The sequence below is a fragment of the Micromesistius poutassou genome, assembly GCF_964030765.1.
Source record: "Micromesistius poutassou genome assembly, contig: SUPER_1_unloc_1, whole genome shotgun sequence".
NCBI lineage: Eukaryota > Metazoa > Chordata > Actinopteri > Gadiformes > Gadidae > Micromesistius > Micromesistius poutassou.
The window spans coordinates 322,772-347,502 of record NW_028180643.1 but is presented as its reverse complement, the minus strand read 5'-3'; the positions used below and the strand labels follow the sequence as shown (position 1 = coordinate 347,502).

General features: G+C 45.4%; 1 protein-coding gene across 2 annotated transcripts in view; it reads left to right on the top strand.

Moving 5' to 3' along the window:
- Positions 1-212: 212 nt before the first annotated feature.
- LOC311338027 (tripartite motif-containing protein 16-like) overlaps positions 213-24,731 on the top strand; it is a 102,012-nt gene continuing 77,493 nt past the window's right edge. Inside the window, exons 1-5 of one of the 2 annotated variants that reach the window (XM_084488947.1) lie at positions 213-357; positions 743-814; positions 2,909-2,959; positions 5,126-5,428; positions 10,965-11,625. In XM_084488947.1, coding sequence (XP_084345073.1) covers positions 267-357; positions 743-814; positions 2,909-2,959; positions 5,126-5,428; positions 10,965-11,509 — 1,062 coding nt within the window. In that variant the 5' untranslated portion in view covers positions 213-266 and the 3' untranslated portion in view covers positions 11,510-11,625. Of the gene's footprint in view, positions 358-742; positions 815-2,908; positions 2,960-5,125; positions 5,429-10,964; positions 11,626-24,731 lie in introns of those variants that run through there. The other variant, XM_084488946.1, reaches the window with a different exon arrangement.

The window sequence follows — 24,731 nt, the reverse complement described above, 5'->3', positions numbered from 1 at the left end:
ACGATATATGTTGTATATTTATGAGATATATGTTGTATCTTCAGATGATATGAAAAATAATGTGGTGTGTGTGTTTGTGTCTGTGAGTCTGTTTGTGAAATGATGGCAACTGATAAGATTAGAAGAAAAACATTTCCTGACACTGATGAAATCAGATTGCAAGCTGATGATAGGTCAGAATTAAAACACGTGACATGGTTTTTCCAGCTGATATAGCAGAGCTGAATCCTGAGAGCAGAAACAGTAGAAGCAGTCAGAGAGAAACCATGGACACCATCTCTGAACCGTACCCTGGACTCTCTGAGGAACCTGAGGACACATCTTTGGACCGGAGGGAGACCAGCCAGAGAAGATTTGGTAGATGCCCTTTTTTGAGCATTTAAAATAAATATTTTCATGTATTATGTTTATGTATTACTGTATTACTGTCTGTGTACGAATGTGTTACTGTATAACTGTATGTGTGCTTATATGTAAATAATCAGGGAACAATAACAAGAATGCAAGAGACCAGTACTTGTTTTGCTTAAGTGTGTTCTTAATTCAACATGAGAGCCACAGTACCAGTCATCACTTACTGAGCTGTTCTCACTAGAGGTCTTCAGATGTTTCTTCAAGACGGGGGGGATTCTGCAGTCCGTAGGGAAACTGTCTGGACTGTGAATTATAGCCATGCAGTATGAATACATATAGGTGTGTGTGTGTGTGGGTGTGGGTGTGTGTGTGTCCTATTCCTGAACAGCTCTGAAGTCCTGCAACATTGTCTTTCTGATCTTCGGACTGATGAGTATTCTCCTAATCGCCATGCCGTTCAGTGAGTCTAAATCATATCATCCTGAATACAATTAAAATAATAATAGAAGTATAAATATAAATATATATAGTATAAATATAGTATAAATAAAAGAAGTATAAATATAAATATATATATATATATATAAAAAATATAAATGTTATTATTGCTATTATTATTATTATTAGTAATAATAATAATAATAATAATTAAAGCTGCGAGCAGCATTTAAGGTGCCAAGCATAAGCCGACCAATAAACCATCAAACCTAACCCTAACCCTACCGACCAATAAACCATCAAACCTAATCCTAACCCTAACCATTAAGCCCATAGACTAACCCTAACCATAACCTAACCCTAACCTAATCCTAACCCTAACCATAACCTAACCCTAACCATTAAGACCATGACGCAGACCATAAACCTAACCCTAACCCTAACCATTAAGTATAACCTAACCTAACCTATAACCTAACCCAAAATGGCCAACTTTGATGGCACGCCACGGACACGCCCTTCAACGTACAGTCACAAATAGCACGGCATTCATTCAGTAACATTATTCAAGTGTACTGTCCAGTTTTGAAGCAGATCTGATGAATTCCCTAGGAGTTTGTTCATTCAAATACAAGACCACGGAATTCAAAATGGCCAACTTTGATGTCACGCCACGGACACTCCCTTCAACGTACAGTCACAAATTGTACAGCGTTCATTCAGCACAATTTTTTGACCAATTTTGAAGCAGATCCGATAAATTCCCTAGGAGGAGTTCATTCAAATACAAGGCGAAAAAGTGAAAATGACCGCCGAGAGTGAAAATGAAAATAGCTGACTTCCTGTGGGCATGGGTCCAAGAGGCTTTTCTGTAGGTCATGGCACGTTATATGTGCCTACCGAGTTTCATACATATTGGTGAAACGTGGCGCAGGGGCTGCTCTTTAAAGATCCTGTAGGGGGCGCTACAAACATGACAAACACGATTTTTGGTATGTGAGCTACAGGCACCAGTCTACACGTGTCCTGTGAATTTCATATTCATAACTATTACGGTCTCCGCAGAGTGGAAGTTTGTTAAAATTTGACGATTTTGAGCCTCTGGCGGCCATGTTGTTTTGTCAATCAACTTAATTTTACTTGAGCAGTTGGAAATTTGGGCCCCAACAGCCACTAAGTTGGTCCCGCTCAAATAAAACATTGCGTCTATGAACCGTGGCGATTTTAGTGACAGGCCACGCCCATTTCGATGCCACGCCCTATTTGAAAATATGTCGACTTTAACTTGTTCAAAATTTGATTCTGAACAACTATTATATTGGAGTCAACATCATAGGCGTCCAACTTGATGTTGATATGAGCAATTAACTAATTTTGCGGTTTAAACCACGCCCCTTTTAGAAGTCAATGGATCATGGGTGCTTTAAACTTTATTGTACAGACTAATCTTTATGTCAGATTGAAGATAATGGTCCATAGATGGTATGGGCTAAAGGATTTCTGTCAACGTCAAAAAACCTGGGATCCTTAGGCAATTTACAGTTTTTAACTACATTCAAAATGGCGGCAAATCTGGAAACTGGAAGTCAAAGGTTCTTGAGGCATATTTGTTCAGCATAAGGATATGCATGTGTGAACAAAGTTTCATGAGTGTAGGTTACGAGATATGCTAAATGCAAAGTTTGCATTTTTGGACAGTTGGTATAGCGCCACCTTTGGTCCAATCAGTGTAATATTTGTTGTCTGTTAATCTTGGGTCAACCTCTACAGTTGCAATAAATTTCATAAAAAGTGTGCGAGCAGTTTAGGCTGTGTAAGTCAAACGTGTCGGAATAATAATAATAAAACTAACGATTACAATAGGTTGCCTCGCACTTTGTGCTTGGCACCTAATAATAATAATAATAGTTACAATAATAATAATAAAAACAATAATACTTTATTATTATAATAAAATGATAATGATAATAATTAGTATGAATATTAATTGTAAATTTATGTTTTCTTTCAGGGGGGATGGACTTTGTGTTTGGTTGGCTGTGGGTCCTGTGATGTTTGAGACAATGTCATTTGGTTTTGGAGCTAATTTCTTCTGTTCTCTTCTGTCCTGTCCTAGACTCAGCGACACCTTGGACGGAGGGGAGAGAGCACATAATGGATGAACTTGGTGAGGGTTTTATAGAAGTTATGTTATTCAATCATGTAATTTCATTCAAAAATACTCTTGGCTTTTGTGATTTATGTTTGAACATCCCTCCTTACTAATAATATATTTTTTTGTGTTATCAGGCTAACAGAGCATAAACAGTGTTGAACTACTAACCAAAAATAAATAAATAAAGGATGTCCCCCTTCTGGCAGCACGGTGGTACTGCAGGTGTTGTTAGTTTCCTCCTCCAGCAGGGGGAGCAGTAGAGCAAGAGGAGCTTGTCTTTGTTATGCGCTCAATTAAGTGAGGGTTACAGTTCAACGAAAGGCAAAGATGGACCGATTTTGATTGTGGTCTTCACACAAAACTTGTCTGAGATAATTAGGATGGCATACAATAAATAGCTGATAGTAAGAGGTTCATTTTAATTAACCGCAAATCACCTGCATATATTAAACAGTTTAAAATATGAAACAATATACTCTTACTTTGTCTGCGCATCTCTAGCACTTACGTAGCTTATTTTTCTGCGTTTGCTTGCACTAGTTTAAATTTGAGCTGGTAAAGGTTTTGCGTTCTCCTCCACAGGGCCGGTTGTAGCCCTTTGGTAGCCCTAGGTGAGATTGAGTTTTGAGCCCCCCCCCCCCCCCGTTCCCATAGCGAGCGGAGCGTTGCCCTGTTAATTTACATTACTATAATGAATATCACTGAAGACACATATTAAGTGATTCATCTTTACTTTGCTTAGCAGCTTTTTCACCCACTTATAGCTGTTGCAATTAAACAATGTGTGATGCATGGACAACAAACTGAAAAGTTTTAGAACATTTACTTTTTAATTATTTTAAATAACTTATATACATACATAAACACATAAACATACATAAACAACCTCCATACATAAATTAAAGATGCTCAATAATATTTTACATGAAATTAACTATTAGCAAATAAGCAAAAAGGATCAAGTCTAATAAATTGCACACACAAAAATGCTACAAAGAATGTTCAAGGATATTTAACAGATTATGACAATCGATGAACACCATAAACTGTTCAAAAGCTCTTAAGCACACTGTAAGGACACTTTTATGTGTGCCAGTTTATGACCCATGAACTGGATTAACTATACACTCAAACTACAAACAAAAGTGCTATTATGGATACTGTATGTACCACTACAAAATTAAAAGAGAGACGTTCTTTGCCTATCTCAAATTATAGTTGAACAGTTGTATCTGGCATTTCTATTCAGAGAATTAGAATTTGATTCATCTAGATTTCCTAATGGCAAAAACAGCAACAATAGTACTAGTTGTACCTACTAACAAGTTAAGAGAGAGGTAACATGAAGGATCAGGTGTTCATCTGGCCAATTAAAAAAACACTGTTCGTTTGACATTTACACTCATGTAGGTTATCAGTGAAGTTATGTTAGCTAGTAATACGTAGCAAGCTAGCAAAGTAGGTTAACAGTCGCTAGTTAGTGATAGCTGAGTGGCAGCAATATTAGGTGATGCACAATACTATTTAGTTTGACACTATAATGGCTGAGGTCAATTACCTCTATACTGGGCTTTCTTTTCTTCTTTTTTGCGTTTTCATCCCTGTGCACCAGAGGGTTTAGAGCTCTTCATTTTGAGAATCAATATTATGTATGTCAAGCTTGCTTGACATAACTTGCCCCCCCCCCCCACACACACACACACACACACACTTATAGGAAAATGATTTACAAAAATCATCAAGTAAATCTAATAAGTAAATGTGTGGCTGGGGGGTGCCCTAGGAGGATCATGTTTAATAAACATGTTTTATTTTGCTTGTTTAATTAAATTAAATTAATTAAGGGCGCCACTAGAGGGCACCACCCACACATTTGCCGCCCTAGGCGACCACCTAGGTCTCTTATGGCAATCGCCTGCCCTGCTCCTCCACAAGCTCCGCCCCCGACTCATTTATCTCTGAGCTGGAGTGTCATCCCTTCCCTGGGAACTCTTTGTAGATACTGCTGTCATATTCAATCATGTAGGAAAAGGCAGGTGAGAAAACTGGCTCAGAATCTTCTGGGTCGCCCTCCAGTGGACAGGTATTAGGAGAGAGTGAAGGGAGTGTCTGATGGTGCATCTCTAGATACGTGTTGTACAACGTTCACTCCCCTCCTCCTGGTTTCTTCTGGTTCAGTGATGCCCACGGAGGAGGAGGAGGCCCCCAGCATCACAAAGTTCCACTCCTCTACCCACCGATTGCCTGTGGGCCAAACAGCCCGCTACACCTGCAATGCTAGTGGCACGCCAGAGCCCACCATCGAGTGGCTCCACAACGGCAGGCCCCTGGAGAGGAACGGCACAGACGACCAATCAGAGGCCTGGGTGGAGAGGAGTTTCCTCTTCGTCAGAGGTGTGAAATATGGCGTGAACACGGTCTTCTGCATGGTGAGCAACAGCGCTGGCAAGGCCAATCACACCGCTGAGCTGCTTGTCTTTGGTAAGTTCTGGATCCAAGAAGAGATGCTTGTTGTTGATGTATTCATAACGTTGTTGTTTATGTATTCATAACATTGTTGTTGATATATTCATAACATTGTTGTTGAGGTGTGTTGTGGCAACCCAGTTCACAAATGTCTGTATTCTCACGGCAAATACCACACCACGATTCCAGGTTCAGCCGAAATCGGCGTTTATTCACAAAATGAAGTAGTGAACAGGAAATTCACTATATATACTATGGCCTCCGTGAGACTCGAGTATGGCGGTATGTCGACGGTCTTCCTCCGTGCTCGTCGTTCCTGCTCGCCCCCGAGTGAGTCCTCGGCCACCCTTTAAGATGTCCCCCAGGTCTCTTCCTCCCTCCGGCCAGGTGTACCCCATCGGGCTGATTACGGTGAGTCAAGTGGTGCTCTCTGCCGCCGGCTAGTGGGTGGCGGCGGTATACGCCGTCCACCACTAGCCCATGGATCCCCCTGGTGGGGAGCGGGTTGTCACACTCCTTCCCTGCTTGCTGAAGCCTCTGGTCGCCTGGGGTCCAGCCCAGGCATGCATCCCGGCGTGACAGGGCGTCGGCGTTGGCATGCTCCTTGCCCGGTCGGTGGTCCACCTTAAAATGGAAGTCCTGGAGGGCCAGGAACCACCTTGTCACCCTGGCATTGGAGTCCTTGGCGCTGGCCATCCATTTCAGTGGAGCATGGTCGGTGACCAGGGTGAACTCCTGACCTAGAAGATAATAACATAACTTATCCAAGGACCACTTGATGGCCAGGGCCTCCTTTTCCACCGTAGAGTAGTTCCTCTCATTGGGGAGGAGTTTCCGGCTGATGTAGGTTATGGGGTGTTCCTCTCCGGCCCGGACCTGGGAGAGAACTCCCTCCAGCCCCACTTCCGAAGCGTCCGTGTGCACTATAAGAGGGAAGGCAAAGTCAGGGGTTATGAGCACCGGCTCCGAGCTTAAGGCTCCCCGGAGCATCTCGAAGGCCTTCTCGGCGGCCTCCGACCACCTGATCCGGTCCGGCAGTACCTTCTGGGTCAGGTCGCTTAGAGGGCTGGCCAGTGTGGCGAAACCGGGTATAAACCGCTGGTAGTACCCTACCAGCCCTAAAAACGATTTAACCTGTTTCTTGGAGGTGGGGCGGGGCCAGTCCCTGATGGTGGCCACCTTGCTCTCCTGCGGCCGGACGTTCCCCCATTCTACCTGGTAGCCCAGGTAGGCCGTTTCCTCCGGCCCGAGGCGGCATTTGGCCGGGTTGGCGGTGAGGCCCGCCTTCCGCAGCTCCCCCAGCACCGCCCGCAGCTGCCGGAGGTGGACATCCCAGCTGTCACTGTGGATGATGATGTCGTCTATGTAGGCGGCGGCGTAGGCCTGGTGAGGCCGTAGGAGCTGGTCCATCATCCTCTGGAATGTGGCTGGGGCTCCATGGACGCCGAAGGGAAGGACGGTGTACTGGTACAGTCCCCCCGGGGTCCCAAACGCCGTCTTCTCCCGGGCGGTCCGGGTTAGCGGCACCTGCCAATACCCCTTGGTCAGGTCCAGGGTGGTGAGATACCTGACCGGACCGAGCCGCTCTATTAACTGTCCACCCTGGGCATGGGGTAGGCGTCGAACTCGGACACCTCGTTCAGCCTCCGGAAGTCGTTGCAGAACCGGAAGCTCCCGTCAGGTTTCGGCACGAGGACGACCGGACTGGACCAGGCACTGCGGGATTCCTCGATGACCCGGAGCCGCAGCATCCGGCCTACCTCCTCCTGGATCGCAACCCGCCTGGCTTCCGGGACTCTGTAGGGGGGAACTCTCACCGTCACTCCTGGCGCTGTCCGGATATCATGGTGGATGACCGATGTCCTACCCGGGAGCTCGGAGAACACCTAGTGCTGCAGGGGCGGGCTTCTGGGCCGGGCTGAGGTCCTCTCCCACCGGAAACACCGGGATTCCGCGTCGGGCCGCCAACCCCAGGGGTGCCGGGTCGGGAGGGACCACTCCCCCCCTCCACTGCTTCAAGATATTAATATGATACAGCTGGGTGGGCTTACGTCTCCCGGGCTGTCGTACCCGGTAGTTCACCTCTCCCACTCGTTCGACCACCTCGCACGGTCCCTGCCATTTGGCCAGGAACTTACACTCCGCCGTGAGGACCAGGACCAGGACCAGTTCTCCTGGGTGGAAGACGCGCAGCTGGGCTCCCCGGTTGTATATCCTCGCCTGGGCCTGCTGTGCTCGCCGGAGGTGGTCCCGGACGATGGGCCACACCTGGGCCATGCGGTCCCTCATCTGCTCCACATGGTCCAGCGTGGTGCGGTGGGGGGACGGCTGGCTCTCCCACGCCTCCTTGGCGACGTCCAGGATTCCCCAGGGCCTTCTCCCATAGAGCAGCTCGAACGGAGAGAATCCGATGGAGGCCTGGGGCACCTCCCGTACCGCGAACAGGACATGGGGCAGTAGCTGGTCCCAGTTTTTTCCGTCGGTGTCTATGGTTTTCTTTAGCATCTGTTTCAAGGTCTTATTGAAACGCTCCACCAGGCCGTCCGTCTGGGGGTGATACACCGACGTCCGGAGCTGCTTGACCTGGAGAAGGCTAAGCAATTCTTTCATTACACGGGACATGAAACAGGAGCCATGATCGGTTACTACCTGCCGTGCTATCCCCACCCGGCTAAAAAGAAGCATGAGTTCCTTAGCTACCGCCTTAGCGGTGGCCGTGTGTAGGGGTAGGGCTTCGGGATACCGGGTGGCGTAGTCCACCAGCACCAGGATATTACCGGTGTCCCCGGCTGGTCTTGGGGAGGGGCCCCACAATGTCCAGGGCTATCCGGTCGAATGGAGTCTCTATGATGGACATGGGAATGAGGGGGTTTCTAACCGTGGCCTTAGGGGCTACCCGCTGGCACTCGGGGCACGTCTGGCAATATTGTTCCACGTCCCTCTTTACCCCCGGCCTGTAGAACCTCGCTAAGACCCGGTCCGGGGTTTTGTCCATGCCCAGATGCGCTCCCAGGAGGTGTGTGTGTGCCATAAATAGCACCTTGCTACCGTAGGGTCGTGGGACCACTAATTGTTCCATCACCCCCGCATCCTTTTCCACTACCTGGTAGAGCAGCGCCCCCCTGGTGCTAAAGTGTGGGTGCGGTAAGCAACTCACCGAGTCCCGGGTTTGTCCGTCGTGGGCGAGAACGTGGCTCCAGGCATGTTTTAGGGCGTCGTCCTGTAGTTGGGCGTTAGCGAACTGACCCGCCCGAGTAGTTCCTTCCCCCCCTGCTGGTAAGAAGTCCGAGAACTCGGTGAGGGGGGAACTCTCGGACCCCTTGGGTGGGTCGTTCTGCTCTGATGCTGTTAGGGTATCCGTGGTGCCTGGGGCGGGCCCCTGCAATCCGGACTGGGCGGACCCCCCTGCCGTGTGGAGTGGAGAACCCGGTGGTGAGGGCCCGTTCCCCTCGGAGTCCTGGTCCTCTGCAGTCGACTCCTCCTGGGTTGCCGGAACCCGCGTGGCCCCGTAGGCCGGCCGAACCATCCTCCCCGCTCGGCGAGGGGGCTCTCTCCGGGACCGGGTTTCCCGCTCTGGATTCCACAGTCGGTGAAATATCGGGCAATCCCTCCCGATCAGGAGTGGTACCGGTAGGTGGGGTACAATCCCCGCCCGGGCCGTGAACACCCCGTAGGGGGTCCGGACGACCACGTGGCAGGTCCCATAGGTCCGGGTGTCCCCGTGCACGCAGGCAACCTCCATCGGTCCCCCCTCCTTTCCCCCCGCCAGGTCGGGACGAAGAAGGGTTACCACGCTGCCAGTGGCTAGTAGAGCCTGTGTGTCCTGGTTCATGACCCGTGCTGGGATTGTCGGGGTCCCGGCCATCCCCTGCGCCCAACAGGTGGCCAACATGCAGGGTTGGTGCGTCCCCTCGTCCGCGTAGGCCAACGGCATCGACACGTCCTGGTCTCCGGGGCAGTATCGGGCCAAATGTCCGGTCTGGCCGCAGGTGTAGCACCGCCTCCCATCGCAGCCCTCCTGGGTCACGATCGGCGGCTCCGGTGAGGGTGTCCGTGGCGATGTCATGGGTCCCTGCCGGTCTCGATGGGTCTCGGTCGGCCGAGGTATGGTCCGGGGACTGGCACTCAGCTGCTGGGCCATGGTATTGTGGTGGTAAGCTGGCGGATGGTATTGTCTATAAGTACCCGGTCCAGCGGGCTGGGTCCCTCGCCTGTCGCCAGCCACCTTCTCACTAGGCGCCCGTGCTGAGCAATCTGTGTCCGTACCGCTCCCCGTATGTCGAAATGCCAGTTGTGGAAATGTTGGGCCCTGGCCGCGAGCTTGTGCCTGTAGTAGGCCAGTATCGCCTGTTTGAGTGTGGGATACTGTCTGGCGGTCTCTGCCGAGAGATCCTGGCTCGCCTGCTGTGCGGGTCCGGTGAGGAAGGGCGACAGGATGTGGGCCCACTGGTCCTCCGGCCAGCTCTCCCTCTGGGTGGTCTGCTCGAACACCTCCAGGTATGCCTCCACGTCGTCATCCGGGCCGAGCTTGGTGAGCCGACTGGTCGGGGAGGCAGTCGGAGCGTCGCGGACGGCGTGCTGGGTGAGGCGGAGCACCGCTTCGCGGAGCAGGGCTATACTCTCTGCCGTATCCCGCTGCATAGTGGCGGCCTGTGCCTGAAGCTGCTGCTGTCGCTGGGCGATGGAGGCAGCGGCGGCTCCGTCTGGGTTCTGCATGCTGGGTGGGTGGGTACTTTACCGTGAGTTGTAGTGGGTTTCGGATTGCCCGCATTCTCCACCATATGTGGCAACCCGGTTCACAAATGTCTGTATTCTCACGGCAAATACCACACCACGATTCCAGGTTCAGCCGAAATCTGCGTTTATTCACAAAACGAAGTAGTGAACTGGAAATACACTATATATACTATGGCCTCTGTGAGACTCGAGTACGGTCTTCCTCCGTGCTCGTCGTTCCTGCTCGCCCCTGAGTGAGTCCTCGGCCACCCTTTAAGATGTCCCCCAGGTCTCTTCCTCCCTCCGGCCAGGTGTACCCCATCGGGCTGATGACGGTGAGTCAAGTGGTGCTCTCTGCCGCTGGCTAGTGGGTGGCGGCGGTATATGCCGTCCACCACTAGCCCACGGATCCCCCTGGTGGGGAGCGGGTTGTCACAGTGTGTATATATATATGTGTGTGTGTGTGTGTCTATATGTTTATATGTGTACTTTATTTTATAGTCACTTGTGTCATCCCCTGCTTTACCCAAAACGTAGCGAACCCAAAACCGTGATATGAACCGAACAGTGAATTCTGTGAACCGTTTCCCTTGTTTTGTGGATGTCATGACGTGAAAGAGATGTTTTTAAGTTCATTGATGTTAAGCTTTTATTGGAAGCAGACAATGTATGTTGTCTAATTGAACCTAGCCTCAAACCACAGACCCATTCTCAAAACAAACTCAGACGTGCAAACTTAATGGACAAGTGGAAGGAAAGTGAAATAGGACAGGAATCTGAACTAGAAATCCAGACGGGGGCCCCAGAGAACTAATCATGTCTTGTTCTCCGTCAGATACCTGTGAACTCAAACTGGACCCAAACACAGCCTACAGACGACTCTCTCTGTCTGAGGACAACAGAAAGGTGACGCGGGTTAGAAAGGACCAGTCGTATCCAGATCACCCAGAGAGATTTGACTCCTATCACCAGGTGTTGTGTAGACAGGCTCTGACTGGCCGCTGTTACTGGGAGGTAGAGTGGAAAGGAAATGTTTTTATAGGCGTGACATACAGAGGAATCACAAGGAGAGGACTGGGTGATGACAGCTTGCTTGGATGGAACAACAAGTCCTGGAGTCTTTATTGTGATGATGATCGTTACTCTGCCTGGTACAACCGTAGACAGACAGACATACGTCTCCCCCCCGCTGGCTCTCACAGAGTAGGAGTGTATCTGGACCGGCCTGCTGGTACTCTGTCCTTCTACAGAGTGTCCCCAGGTGTAGGAGGGTCCTCAGACACACTGACACACATCCACACCTTCAGGTCCACCTTCACCCAGGAGGACCTCCTCCCTGGGTTTAGGGTATGGGGATCAGTGTCTCTGTGTCGGTTGTAGAAAAAAAAACGGGCAGACCGGTGCGCAGACACACACACACACACACACATGCACAAACGCACACACACACAAACACACCAGGCGCGGTAGGTGGTAAGTTGTTTTCGTCCAGGGGTGCGGGAGAGCAGGGGGGTGCGGGCGGGCAGAGTTTTTGGCGGTTGGGGGGGGTTGCAGTCCACGTAACATTTATCGGCTCAGGCTGGTTGCCATCGCGTCGAGGTCAATCTGATTGGCCGATGAACATTGAAGACAGATTAAATGATTAGCCCTCCCTTCGTCCCGTACCGCAAACATGACGTACAGAATGTCGTGGAACAGGAAAAGCTGACACACAGACACACACTTTGGTGCTCCCCAGAAGGCACCTGAGAACGCACTCTGCTATCCAGATCATGTGCCCCTTTTGATGAACATTGCTTCTACCTTGCTGTCCAGACCATGGACATTTCTTTAGGCAATATACGCCAGCACACCATGTATCCTCAGCATTACCTTATATGTGCATTTATTTAGGCAATATATATGCCAGCACATCATATATCCACGCCTCAGTTAAAGAACCCGTATTGTAATATATTTCAGCCGTAATATTCTCACATAGCCACAGGGAGCAGCACCGAGCACATACAATAGTTAAGAGGTAATATTCTCACATAGCCACAGGGAGCAGCACCGAGCACATACAATAGTTAAGAGGTAATATTCTCACATAGTCACAAGGGGGCAGCACTTTGAACACAGATGAAGTGAGCAGGTTTAAACGTTGTAGAAGAAGCCTACCTTTACCTCTCTATATAAGAACAAACTTTTAGAAGAGAGAATCTCTTGGGCGGCGTATCGTAGCTATAAAGCTTAGAGACGCTCTGCGCGTGTTATATACTATTCCTCTCCTTTTCTTTCATAGACAATAGACCAAAACCTTTACCAAATAAAGTGAGTTAAAAGTGATCCTGTTTCGGCGGCCTTTCCTGGATTAAAAAAAACATCACAGTATAACCACTTTAGCTGTATATCTGCAATATGCTGTCTACCTGATAGAAAATGAACTGTTGAACTGTTGAACTGATGAAACTATTGAACTGTTGAACTGTTGAACTGTTAGGAAACTGTTGAACTGTGGAAACTGTACTGACTGTTGAATGTAAAAACTGTGCTGTGCAGCTGTTCCACCTGAAACATGTCCCATACTGAAACGTAGGCCCTTTCCTAGAAACAAGATGTACAGGGCAGAATGCGGTTTGACCTCAATGACGTTCAGACACTCTTATCTTCTGTATACAATATACTGCTTAGAACTGGCTAGAACCAGAACAACGTTAAGAGTATGAATAGACCGAGACACGAAGACACGGCTCTTCACTTTTTGACATCCCTCTCCCTTTTGTCCCCCGCGCTCAGAGCAGCAAATAGCTTTTTCTATTTTTCTTTCATTTCTTTATTATTTTTATTATTACAAATTGTAACTTCTGAATAAAACTACCTGACTACGTTGTGTAGTAGGCTATTAGACCCTCGGTTTCGACTCGGTCCTTACGAAGGCGATCCAGGGGGGGACTCATTCACCAAATCACTCTTTCATTTATTCACTCATCCACACAATCACAAATTATTTGTAACTTTTTAAATCATCCCCTCATTCAATAACAAATTGGTTGTTCACTTGAACACTTGAACACAATTATTCCATTCACTCATTCAATTATAAATCTGTTCACTTGTTCACTTGAGCACTAGTGAAGGCATTCCCTTATTTTCACATCCACTCATTCACTGTTCTCAAAGGAATCCATTCACTCTTTCACTCATCCACTCATTCAATAATGAAGCTGTGAACTTTTTTGCAGCCATTCACTTATTCACAGTCACAAATGAATCCATTCACTCATTCAATTATAAATCTGTTCACTTAAAAACTTGTTTAGGCATTCACTTATTCTCACTTATTCATATGTTCACTCTTTCACTCATCCACACAATCACAAATGATTCCATTCACTCATTTAATAACCCACTCATTCAATAATGAGTCAGCTGTTCACTTGAACACTTATTCACACGTTCACTGATGCACAAATTCAAACATTCAATGTGAATGAATTTGCACACACTGCGTAATGTTTGATTGTCTAAGTGTGTGTGCGTGTGCGCGTGTGCGTTTGTGTGTCCTCTGCTCTTCCACTTCACCGACGCCCTCGTCAATCATATTGATGCCTTGTGTGTGTGTGTGTGTGTGTGTGCGTTGGTTCCACCTGTATATGAGGACATTTCATCCGTTTACGCACCGACCTTATAAGGACATACCGTAATTGTGAGGACAGTTGCGATGTCCTCATAAGTCTCGCAGCGTAGAAGCACTTAGCATGATGCAAATAACTCCCTCCCGCTTTTTCTCGAATTGTCCTCATAGTTACGGTTGACCTGATTTCTAGCGTGTGTGTGTGTGTGCCCGTTGTGTATAATCGCCTACTACTGCTGGTTTGTGGTACCGCAGCTCCATACACATTTCTTGATCGGGTTACACTGAATGAGAGCCTTTCATTGGCTGAACACCTGATCAGTGATTGGCTGAAGCTGACGTCAATCAGGCAGATTCTGATCTGTGATTTGGCTGCTGAGTTGTCCATCACCTACTGGCGCGAAGTGGCACCGAAGAGAGTGTGCATTTTTCCATGGCCCCAGGCAGAAACTTGGATTAACAAAATTGGTAAGTGATACTGACGAACTATAAATGTATTAGCAATAAAAATGTATCTAGGGATGGTAATATTTTAATTTACTGGCTGTTTGTGCCAGCCGTTTGTGAGCAGTGAATTGTTTGCTCTAACCTAGTTTCCTCGGTAAGTACATGGCAGTGGCTATTACCTGCAGCGAAGAGGGCAAGCATGAAAGCACGTTTTAACACACCTAAAATATACAGCATCTATATAGCATAAACTAGGTAAATGCAGTGTTTCCCACAAATAGGCTTTATTTGGTGGGCCATTTATAATGTTAAATTTTATTTTATCCGTCTGAGAAAATTATCCGCGAGTGATTAACTAGTGGGCAGTGGCACTCGCTCTCGTGTAGCTGCAGGTAAGCACCAAGGGAGGGGCGGGCGAGAGTCTCCGTTATAGACGGTGTTTTCTGGTACAACGTTAATAGAGACGCTGGGTGCAGTCGTATATTCAATTTTGCTTAGGAACCGAGACCTGTTTCTCGTCAGTGCTACAAACAAATATAAGCAAAGGGAGCCAACAGCTCGAACCTGGCGTAACCTGGCGTAGCCGACAAGCACGCAGAGTTGTACAAGGAGTTTAAAGACCGACAGGTTAGTATGTGAAAGATAACACGATCACGTTCATGATCGTGACAATCAAATAAGTCAAATGAGTAGGCTATGGTTTATTTAGTGAGAAGTCACTATTTGGCACCACTGTAATTTGACGAGGCTATCTAGAGAAATAGTAGGCTATTTTCCTCATGGAGAATGAGGAGTTGTCGTCACGGCACAGAGCCCCTCCCCTTTCCGCCATGTTGGAAGGTACGCCCCTCCGAGTGCAGCTGAGCTTTGCGTTGTTGTTGACACGGTAGCTGCTAGCAGAGGAGGTTGATGCAACTCTGTACTGTTTTAACAATGCCTGGAAATAACTGCTGCGTTAAAAACTGCTCCAATGCCTCACACGATCGTCGAGGAAACCATAAGAACAGTGGGCTACAGTGTTGTGCTATATATACATACATACACATAAGCAGCAGCGTTTCAGTTACGTCATTTATGTGCCTCCTCCATGGGACAAAAATTGTACTTAAATGTACTTGAATTGACTGGCGCGTTGCACAGAATACTGCGGTACTTTATTCATTAACCTGTCTAAATTTGTGTCTCGAGGTTCCTATTTTTTGGCAATCAAAATATGGTCCCCCTACATAAAATACATGTAGGAATATATTTAATTTTCATTTATTTTCATAACTTATGGGAAACACTGAAATGGTAAGAGAGCAACAGACAATGAGTAATCAGTAATTTGGGGGGCTTGAGCAGTCAAAGTTGTTAGAGTGAAATAATGTATTGTAGTGTATATATGTTGTGAATCAACACATCCCTGTAAATTATGAAATATGATGTACTAAAAGGTCAGATTTATAGAGAAATTATATGACAATAGCATACATTTCCTCTGTACAATTGCAGGCACCACATAAGGAACCCCAAACGTCCAAGACAAAAAAAAACAGCCTCAACAGAAAATAAAACGGCAAGTTGTGTTTTGTAAAATCACAGCCACTTGTTGTCTTTGGTTATAGTGTGAAAAAAGCACCTACACAACACGTCATCCTACTTGCTGCAATGTGATGTCTGTTGTACATATTGCCAGTGTTGTAGCACAATAATTGCTGCATGACAATTCATTATTACTGTTCATTACTATTCCAATTGTTTTATTTGCACCTATCTCTTATCTCCAGGAATTCTGTGGTGAGACGAGCAAGGCTCTGAGACTCAGCAGTGCAACGTCTGACACGCCAGCTGATGAAGTGAGTATTAGAATATATTCTTTGTTTGATGTTTGATGCAGGTGGCTAGGGCAAAGTACTGCACTGGGCTGTTTTTAGATGGACACTCGTTTTTATGAAGTATGAACTATATTCATTGTGGAAAATTCTCTAGATCCTTCTCCTCGCACCTCTCCTTGCATCTCTCTCTGCTCCTCTGGACACACACACATAGTAATGACAAGCAGCTAATTAATGTAGCTAACGCTACTCAGCAGCTAAAAACGTACTGTTACCGTTGGCTTCAGAAGCTGTAGCATTTATTAACTGACAAACTGCATGTTCTGCCAACTTCCTGCTAATCTCTTTCTGTGCTGTTGCCGCTCTGTTCGCTTTTATCACTTTAGTCACTTTCTCGCTCACTTGTTGCACATTTCCATAAGGAGCTACGCTACTCTACGTTATGCTGACTTTATGCTACTCATGCTACTCGCTACTCTAACGTTTATAAGCATGAGCGTTACATTTTACGTAAATGTCCTCTGAAGAATGAGAGGAGGGTCCCACATGATTTGCTGCGCAAATTAATGACTCAAAAGTCTAAAATAACGTTGTGTGTCGTTGTGCTCACACAGTGCGAGTAAAAATCCTTAGTAGCGCGTTGACATTAGCAGTGGCGCTCGTAATCTAGCGTAATCTGAATGAATATAGGGGAAACACTGCACTCCAGTATCTCTGCACTTTGGGTCAGACAGAAGCTGGTGGAATGTTTCAAAATACCTGATAAGGTTAAGGGCTGTCAGGTCGCAGTGTCTTGTAAGGACAGCACATAACTTGTCAAATTTGAATAGAGGTGAACCCATTGTGTGAGTAAGTTGTGTCACTTGTGCATCTCTAAACTGAGTTGTAAGGACAGCTCTCCTTGTGAGGACCATCGTATATCCTACTTGCTGCAATGTGATGTCTGTTGTACATATTGCCAGTGTTGTAGCACAATAATTGCTGCATGACAATTCATTATTACTGTTCATTACTATTCCAATTGTTTTATTTAGTCACTTTCTCTGCTCGCTCACTTGTTGCACATTTCCATAAGGAGCTACGCTACTCTACGTTATGCTGACTTTACGCTACTCATGCTACTCGCTACTCTAACGTTTATAAGCATGAGCGTTACATTTTACGTAAATGTCCTCTGAAGAATGAGAGGAGGGTCCCACATGATTTGCTGCGCAAATTAATGACTCAAAAGTCCAAAATAACGTTGTGTGTCGTTGTGCTCACACAGTGTGAGTAAAAATCCTTAGTAGCGCGTTGACATTAGCAGTGGCGCTCGTAATCTAGCGTAATCTGAATGAATATAGGGGAAACACTGCACTCCAGTATCTCTGCACTTTGGGTCAGACAGAAGCTGGTGGGATGTTTCAAAATACCTGATAAGGTTAAGGGCTGTCAGGTCGCAGTGTCTTGTAAGGACAGCACATAACTTGTCAAATTTGAATAGAGGTGAGCCCATTGTGTGAGTAAGTTGTGTCACTTGTGTGTCAGTGGTGCATCTCTAAACTGAGTTGTAAGGACAGCTCTCCTTGTGAGGACCATCGTATATCCTACTTGCTGCAATGTGATGTCTGTTGTACATATTGCCAGTGTTGTAGCACAATAATTGCTGCATGACAATTCATTATTACTGTTCATTACTATTCCAATTGTTTTATTTGCACCTATCTCTTATCTCCAGGAATTCTGTGGTGAGACGAGCAAGGCTCTGACACTCAGCAGTGCAACGTCTGACACGCCAGCTGATGAAGTGAGTATTAGAATATATTCTTTCACACACTCACAAGATGTTTGATGCAGGTGGCTAGGGCAAAGTACTGCACTGGGCTGTTTTTAGATGGACACTCGTTTGTATGAAGTAAGAACTATATTCATTGTGGAAAATTCTCTAGATCCTTCTCCTCGAACCTCTCCTTGCATCTCTCTCTGCTCCTCTGGACACACACACATAGTAATGACAAGCAGCTAATTAATGTAGCTAATGCTACTCAGCAGCTAAAAACGTACTGTTACTGTTGGCTTCAGAAGCTGTAGCATTTATTAACTGACAAACTACATGTTCTGCCAACTTCCTGCTAATCTCTTTCTGTGCTGTTGCTGCTCTGTTCGCTTTTATCACTTTAGTCACTTTCTCTGCTCGCTCACTTGTTGCACATTTCCATAAGGAGCTACGCTACTCTACGTTATGCTGACTTAACGCTACTCATGCTACTCTAACGTTTATAAGCATGAGCGTTACATTTTACGTAAATGTCCTCTGAAGAATGAGAGGAGGGTCCCACATGATTTGCTGCGCGAATTAATGACTCAAAAGTCCAAAATAACGCTGTGTCATTGTGCTCACACAGTGTGAGTAAAAATCCTTAGTAGCGCGTTGACATTAATGACCTTGTGAAATTTCAGCAGTGGCGCTCGTAATCTAGCGTAATCTGAATGAATATAGGGGAAACACTGCACTCCAGTATCTCTGCACATTGGGTCAGACAGAAGCTGGTGGAATGTTTCAAAATACCTGATAAGGTTAAGGGCTGTCAGGTCGCAGTGTGTCTTGTAAGGACAGCACATAACTTTTCAAATTTGAATAGAGGTGAGCCCATTGTGTGAGTAAGTTGTGTCACTTGTGTGTCAGTGGTGCATCTCTAAACTGAGTTGTAAGGACAGCTCTCCTTGTGAGGGCCATCGTATTCCTTCATATATGACTCAAAGTTTGTTCTTTAGGTGGCAATATAGCAGCATCATAACCTTCACATTCATATGATATTCTGCTTCAAAGATTAATTGACATATGCCTCAAATGCTTAGATCTCAAATATTAGTCGTGGCAGAAATGTTGTGTAGTTAATTTTGTAACTATTATTTTAATTTATTTATTCTTAGTGCCACCACCAAGTTGTCAGTGCAGTCGTCTCTTCTTTGAACCATTGTCAAGACTGCAGTGGACCCGTCTCCAGTCTAAAATGGCTTGCTTTGACATGTAAATGTGAGTATCATTGTCACAAAGACAGATTTCAGCTAAACAATCATTTAAGTATAGATAAGTTCTTACTGGAGTTACCTACATCTTTTAAATACATTTCTTTGCATAGCATGTTCAAAACTAAAGCATTTTTTATGTGCTTTCAGTGTGTTCAAGATCATGGCACAAAAAATGTTTCATCAAAAGCAATTCATCAGCGGTACGTTTACTTTATTTAACTCATCCACCTCAGATTTTAGCGTTAAACTGTGACTTGGAGACCGTTTTCAACACTTTCATTTAGTCCTTCTAGTTGCAGAAAACGCTTGTGCTAGGCTAGCGCAAGTCGAGGGGATCTGCTAGCCTGCCAATAAAAACAGTTTTACCCACTCCAGTCCACAGTACACCCAAGGCAAACCAATTATAACGCCAGACTGTCTATGTAAATGTCTGTGTTGATAGAATAATGTTAGAAATAAACTTACCCTTGCATCGCATTACATTTAGTTTATAATCCCTGTAGTTGGAAGCAGGGTACGGCAGCGGCGGACTGATATTAACCTGGAGTGTGCTTCTCTGTTTACCTTTACCAGAAAGTAGTCCCCCAAAATGTAATGTGATCATTGCGATACAAGGATAGTTTTATTTCTAATATTATTCTATCAACACAGACATTTACATCGATAGTCGGGCGTTATAATTGGTTTGCCTCGGGTGTACTATGGAGTGGGTAAAACTGTTTTTATTGGCAGGCTAGCAGATCCCCTCGACTTGCGCTAGCCTAGCACAAGCGTTTTCTGCAACTAGAAGGACTAAATGAAAGTGTTGAAAACGGTCTCCAAGTCACAGTTTAACGCTAAAATATGAGGTGGATGAGTAAACGTACCGCTGATGAATTGCTTTTGATGAAACATTTTTTGTGCCATGATCTTGAACACACTGAAAGCACATTAAAAAATGCTTTAGTTTTGAACATGCTATGCAAAGAAATTTATTTAAATCATGTCAATTGTTGTCACAAATTGTTGTCAATGTTGTCACAAAACAATAAATGCAGCCTCAGGTGGGAGTTCCATTTATACACATCTACAGCTCCTCCAGGGCTAGAGTCTTATCAGCCTATGTAAAAGAAGATTGTCTTTTATGTGTTGTAACTTTGGGGATACTGTGAAGAAGACCATTTACTTTGTTAGCTAAGTGAGCGATCTTTTATAGTTAGTTCTTTTTGACACTTGTAAGCATGTTGCAAAAACACATAGCACCATACAGAGGGACTGGCTGTTCACTTCCACAATGATTTTTTATCTTATAGTGTCTACTTCTCGTAAGATACAGCTTATTCAGTCTGTATACTGTAAATATTATAATTTGGCTTTGAAAATTGTTTTCTGCAGGAAAAACAAAACAGTTGAAAACCCAGGAGGTCACCAGCTCCCAAGGTAAAAGCTGCTTTTCTACAGTTACAACAGTGCAGTAGCACAGTCGAAGTGATGACCCAAGAAAGAATTTGACTAAATTGAATTAGGTTTAATATACTTCATCTTATATCCTCTGGAAAGACCCTATCTGTGTGGTTTCCCAAGGCATGCTGGTTGTGTTGCGTTGATGGTATTTGTTCAGTTTAGATCTTAGTTGTGTCTTTTGAGTCGTCCATTCGTGTCTGTCAGCTGTCTTCATATACCACTGTAATTGAATAACACTTTATTCTATTACAGTGGTGAACATTACATTTGTATAGAACATATAAAAACAAAGTCAACTATTTAGCTGTATTGGATATCTTCACAATCTAAGCAAAAAAAATATGTTCTTGTGATTGGCAGTGTCAAGAAGATATGTGAAAAAGCCATGGAGTGAAAGTGAAGTCAAAGCAGTCACAAAATACTTCGGAACTCATATTTCTAAGGGACACCTTGCATCCAAACTGGAGTGTGAGCAGTGCAGGCTTGCTGAAGATCCTGTTTTGCAGCATAGAACTTCAAAATATCAGGGATTTTGTGAGGAACAGGGGGCTTAAAAATAAACAGGTCGCATAGAGCCCTTTTTCACGTTTGTTTTGAGCAGTACTTTTGAGCAGTACTAGTAATACTAGTAGATATTGCCCAATTTTTTGTTGTTATTGACTGACTATTGTGCTCTTTTATTATATTATCAATTATTTTACTCTGAACCTTTTTTGCACTTGAATTCTATGCATACGTGTTATGTTAAACCTTTATAGAACGTTTTATAAAGATTCAAAGTCTCATTATAATAAAAGTATTTTTCATTGAAAGAAATTGTGATCTAACATTTAATTTATTTTCCTCTAGTTGCTGACACAATTTCAATAAGAACAACCCTTGAAAAGGTGAATGTAAAACAAGAGAAATTCGGGCAGAAGTTAAAGCTGCTGAGCATGTCAGCCACTCGTTTAATAAATGCCCATTTTATCCCTTTTAAAATAAATCAATTTCTCATATTACTGAGGTTGTCATTGTTTACAGATGTTAACTAGAGAGGTTGAACTCAGCAAAATCATACTGTAGAACTAAAACTTGCCCAACAATTAGTGCTCTGTTCCATTGATCAAGGCTGAGCTAGTTTACTATGGATTTTTGTGTATAGGTAATGTTTAGTTATACCAGGTTGGTCCTCACAACTAAGGGTTTAATAGGCTTCAGACTCATCAGTTCAATCAGAAGTTTATTGCCAAGTAGGTTTGCACACAAGGAATTTGACTTGGTGTAGTTAGTGCAGAATAAACATTAAGTAAAAAATATAGGAAGATAAAAAAACAAGTATTAAAATCTAAACAATATAAACATATATACAAAATCTTCTACAACGAAGGAGCTGTAGTGCAAACTGAGGCGCAAGTATATGACATGTAACAGTGAGAGTTTACAATGTATTCACAGAATTCTATAAATGTGCAGATATACAACAGGCTGAAGTGGTCCCAAATAAATAAAGACTGTTAATGTTATGCAGAAAGTCTGAAGATGCTACGTTAATGTAGCATGTCTATCTGGATGGGGAGAGGGAGAGAGTCAGTGTCAGAGGGGGCTCCAGAACTTGTTGATAAGGCTAATAGTGGATTGGAAGAAACTGTTTTTGTGGTGAGAGCTTTCGGTCCTGATGGACCGCAGCCTCCTGCCAGCGGTGAGTGTCTCAAAGAGTCTGTAACCGGGGTGGAAGGGGTCAGCCACAATCTTACCTGCACGCTTTATGGTCCTAGAGTTGTACAGGTCCTGGAGGGATGGAAGATTGCAGCTGATCACTTTCTCAGCAGATCAAATGATACGCTGCAGTCTGCCCTTGTCCTTGGTAGTGGCAGCAGCGAACCAGATGGTGATAGAAGAGGTGAGGATGGACTCGATGAAGGCAGTGTAGAAGTGCACCATCATTGTCTTTGGCAGGTTTAATTTCTTCAGCTGCCGTAGGAAGTACATCCTCTGCTGGGCTTTCTTGATGAGGTCCTGGGAGATGGTAGTCCCCGGGAAGCGAAAAGACTCCACTGCGTCAATTGTGGAGTCACCGAGGGTGATGGAGGCAGGTGAGGCTTAGTTCTTCCTGAAGTCCACAACCATCTCCACTGTCTTTAGGCCATTGAGATCTAGGTTGTTCTGTCTGCTCCAAGTCACCAGATTGTCAATCTCCCATCTGTAGGCAGACTCATCACCATCAGACATGACCGATGACTGGAGGTGCAACTGGAGGATGTAGTGAAGGGCCAAGTTTACTGCAATTCCGACAGACTTGTTGGCTCTGTAGGCAAACTGCACGGGGTCAGTGATGGCTTTCAGATGTAAAAGCACAGAGGTCAGGACAAGAGGTATGAAGTCGTTCAGTCCTTTGGTCCTTGGCTTCTTGGCTTGTATAGGTAATGTGCAATTATAGCAGGTTGGTCCTCATAACTAAGGGTTTGATAGGCTTGTGTATGTGTATGAGTGATGTCCAGTTATAGCAGGTTGGTCCTCACAACTAAGGGTTTGATAGGCTTGTGTATGTGTATGAGTGATGTCCAGTTATAGCAGGTTGGTCCTCACAACTAAGGGTTTGATAGGCTTGTGTATGTGTATGAGTGATGTCCAGTTATAGCAGGTTGGTCCTCACAACTAAGGGTTTGATAGGCTTGTGTATGTGTATGAGTGATGTCCAGTTATAGCAGGTTGGTCCTCACAACTAAGGGTTTGATAGGCTTGTGTATGTGTATGAGTGATGTCCAGTTATAGCAGGTTGGTCCTCACAACTAAGGGTTTGATAGGCTTGTGTATGTGTATGAGTGATGTCCAGTTATAGCAGGTTGGTCCTCATAACTAAGGGTTTGCTAGGCTTGTGTATGTGTATGAGTGATGTCCAGTTATAGCAGGTTGGTCCTCACAACTAAGGGTTTAATAGGCTTTTGTGTGTGTGTGTTTGTAATGTCTCGATATACCAGGATGGTCCTCCTAAGTCATATTCATGTCTGGAAACGCCTCCTCCCGCCCCCTCCTCACAGTCCTGTAGAATGTCAGGCCTTCATATCTCCAGATTCTTTTACTAGAATTGAATTCTGAATAGTGGGGAATTTTTCTAAATTCAGAAGTACCAGCTTAATGTTTGTTACAGCTCTCTACAACCACAGGAAAGTGGTGCCTCCATAAACCATGGTATGAACTGGTATGGGAAAAAAGACCTTATAAACCACCCGTACCTGTGGGTGTGTGTGTGTGTGTGTGTGTGTGTGTGTGTGTGTGACCTCGGCCTCTTCCTCTTCACCGACGTCCTGACGAAGAGGAGCGTAGGCCACGCCCCCTTCTCTCTCGCCCACCGCACCACACACACCTTCCTGGCCTCGGTCGCCCTCGGCTGCCTGGACGCCCGCAAGGTCACACACTCCCGCTGAGAGTGTGTGCACACACACTCACACACTCTCACTCAGTCAGTCAGTCATTCACTCGCTCGCTTTCTCTCTTGCCTTCTCTCTCTCTCTCTTTCTCACTAACTCACTCACGTCATCGCTCACTCATTCTCTCTCTCTCTGATGTAAATTATTTTAGTCTGGTCACTAGGCATGGGCGATTCGCGAACGATTCGGTCAGAACGAACGAATCCCGAAGGTGAACGACGAGAACTGATTCCCAAAAAGAAGAGAACTGATTCCTTTTTTTTACATAAAATAAAAATATGGTCACTCAATCAATATGGTAAATAAAAGATACAAACGAACAGAGCTTCGTCTCGACTTCATGTTGATTGAGTCTAAAACGTTCTCATATTGATTGAGTCTAAAACGTTCTCAAACCACACGTGTAATGCTCGAGCGGCGTCGTAGGCTAATGCTACAGAAATTAGCTGTTTTCCCGAGTACCGTCACCGTCTGAGACCTTCTGGTGGTTTTAAAGGCTCCGTTTGCGGGCGTACCTCATATTTAAAAGCAAAGTGGTGAGGCCAGACACCTGAGATGCCCTGCCAAATGACGTAACTGACCATATGACTTAACAAACTGAACGAACTGAACGAACGAATCAAACGAACGATTTGTGATAGTGAAGGGAACTGAAAGAACTGATTCCCGGAAAAGAATCATTTTGCCCATGCCTACTGGTCACTCACTCACGTCATCGCTCTTGCTCTCTCACTCTTGCTCTAACTTGCCCATTCTCTCTCTCTCTCTCTCTCTCTCTCTCTCTCTCTCTGATGTAAATTATTTTAGTCTAGTCTATTTCTGAGGACATGGTTCAAGCTAGCAACAGCCATGAATGC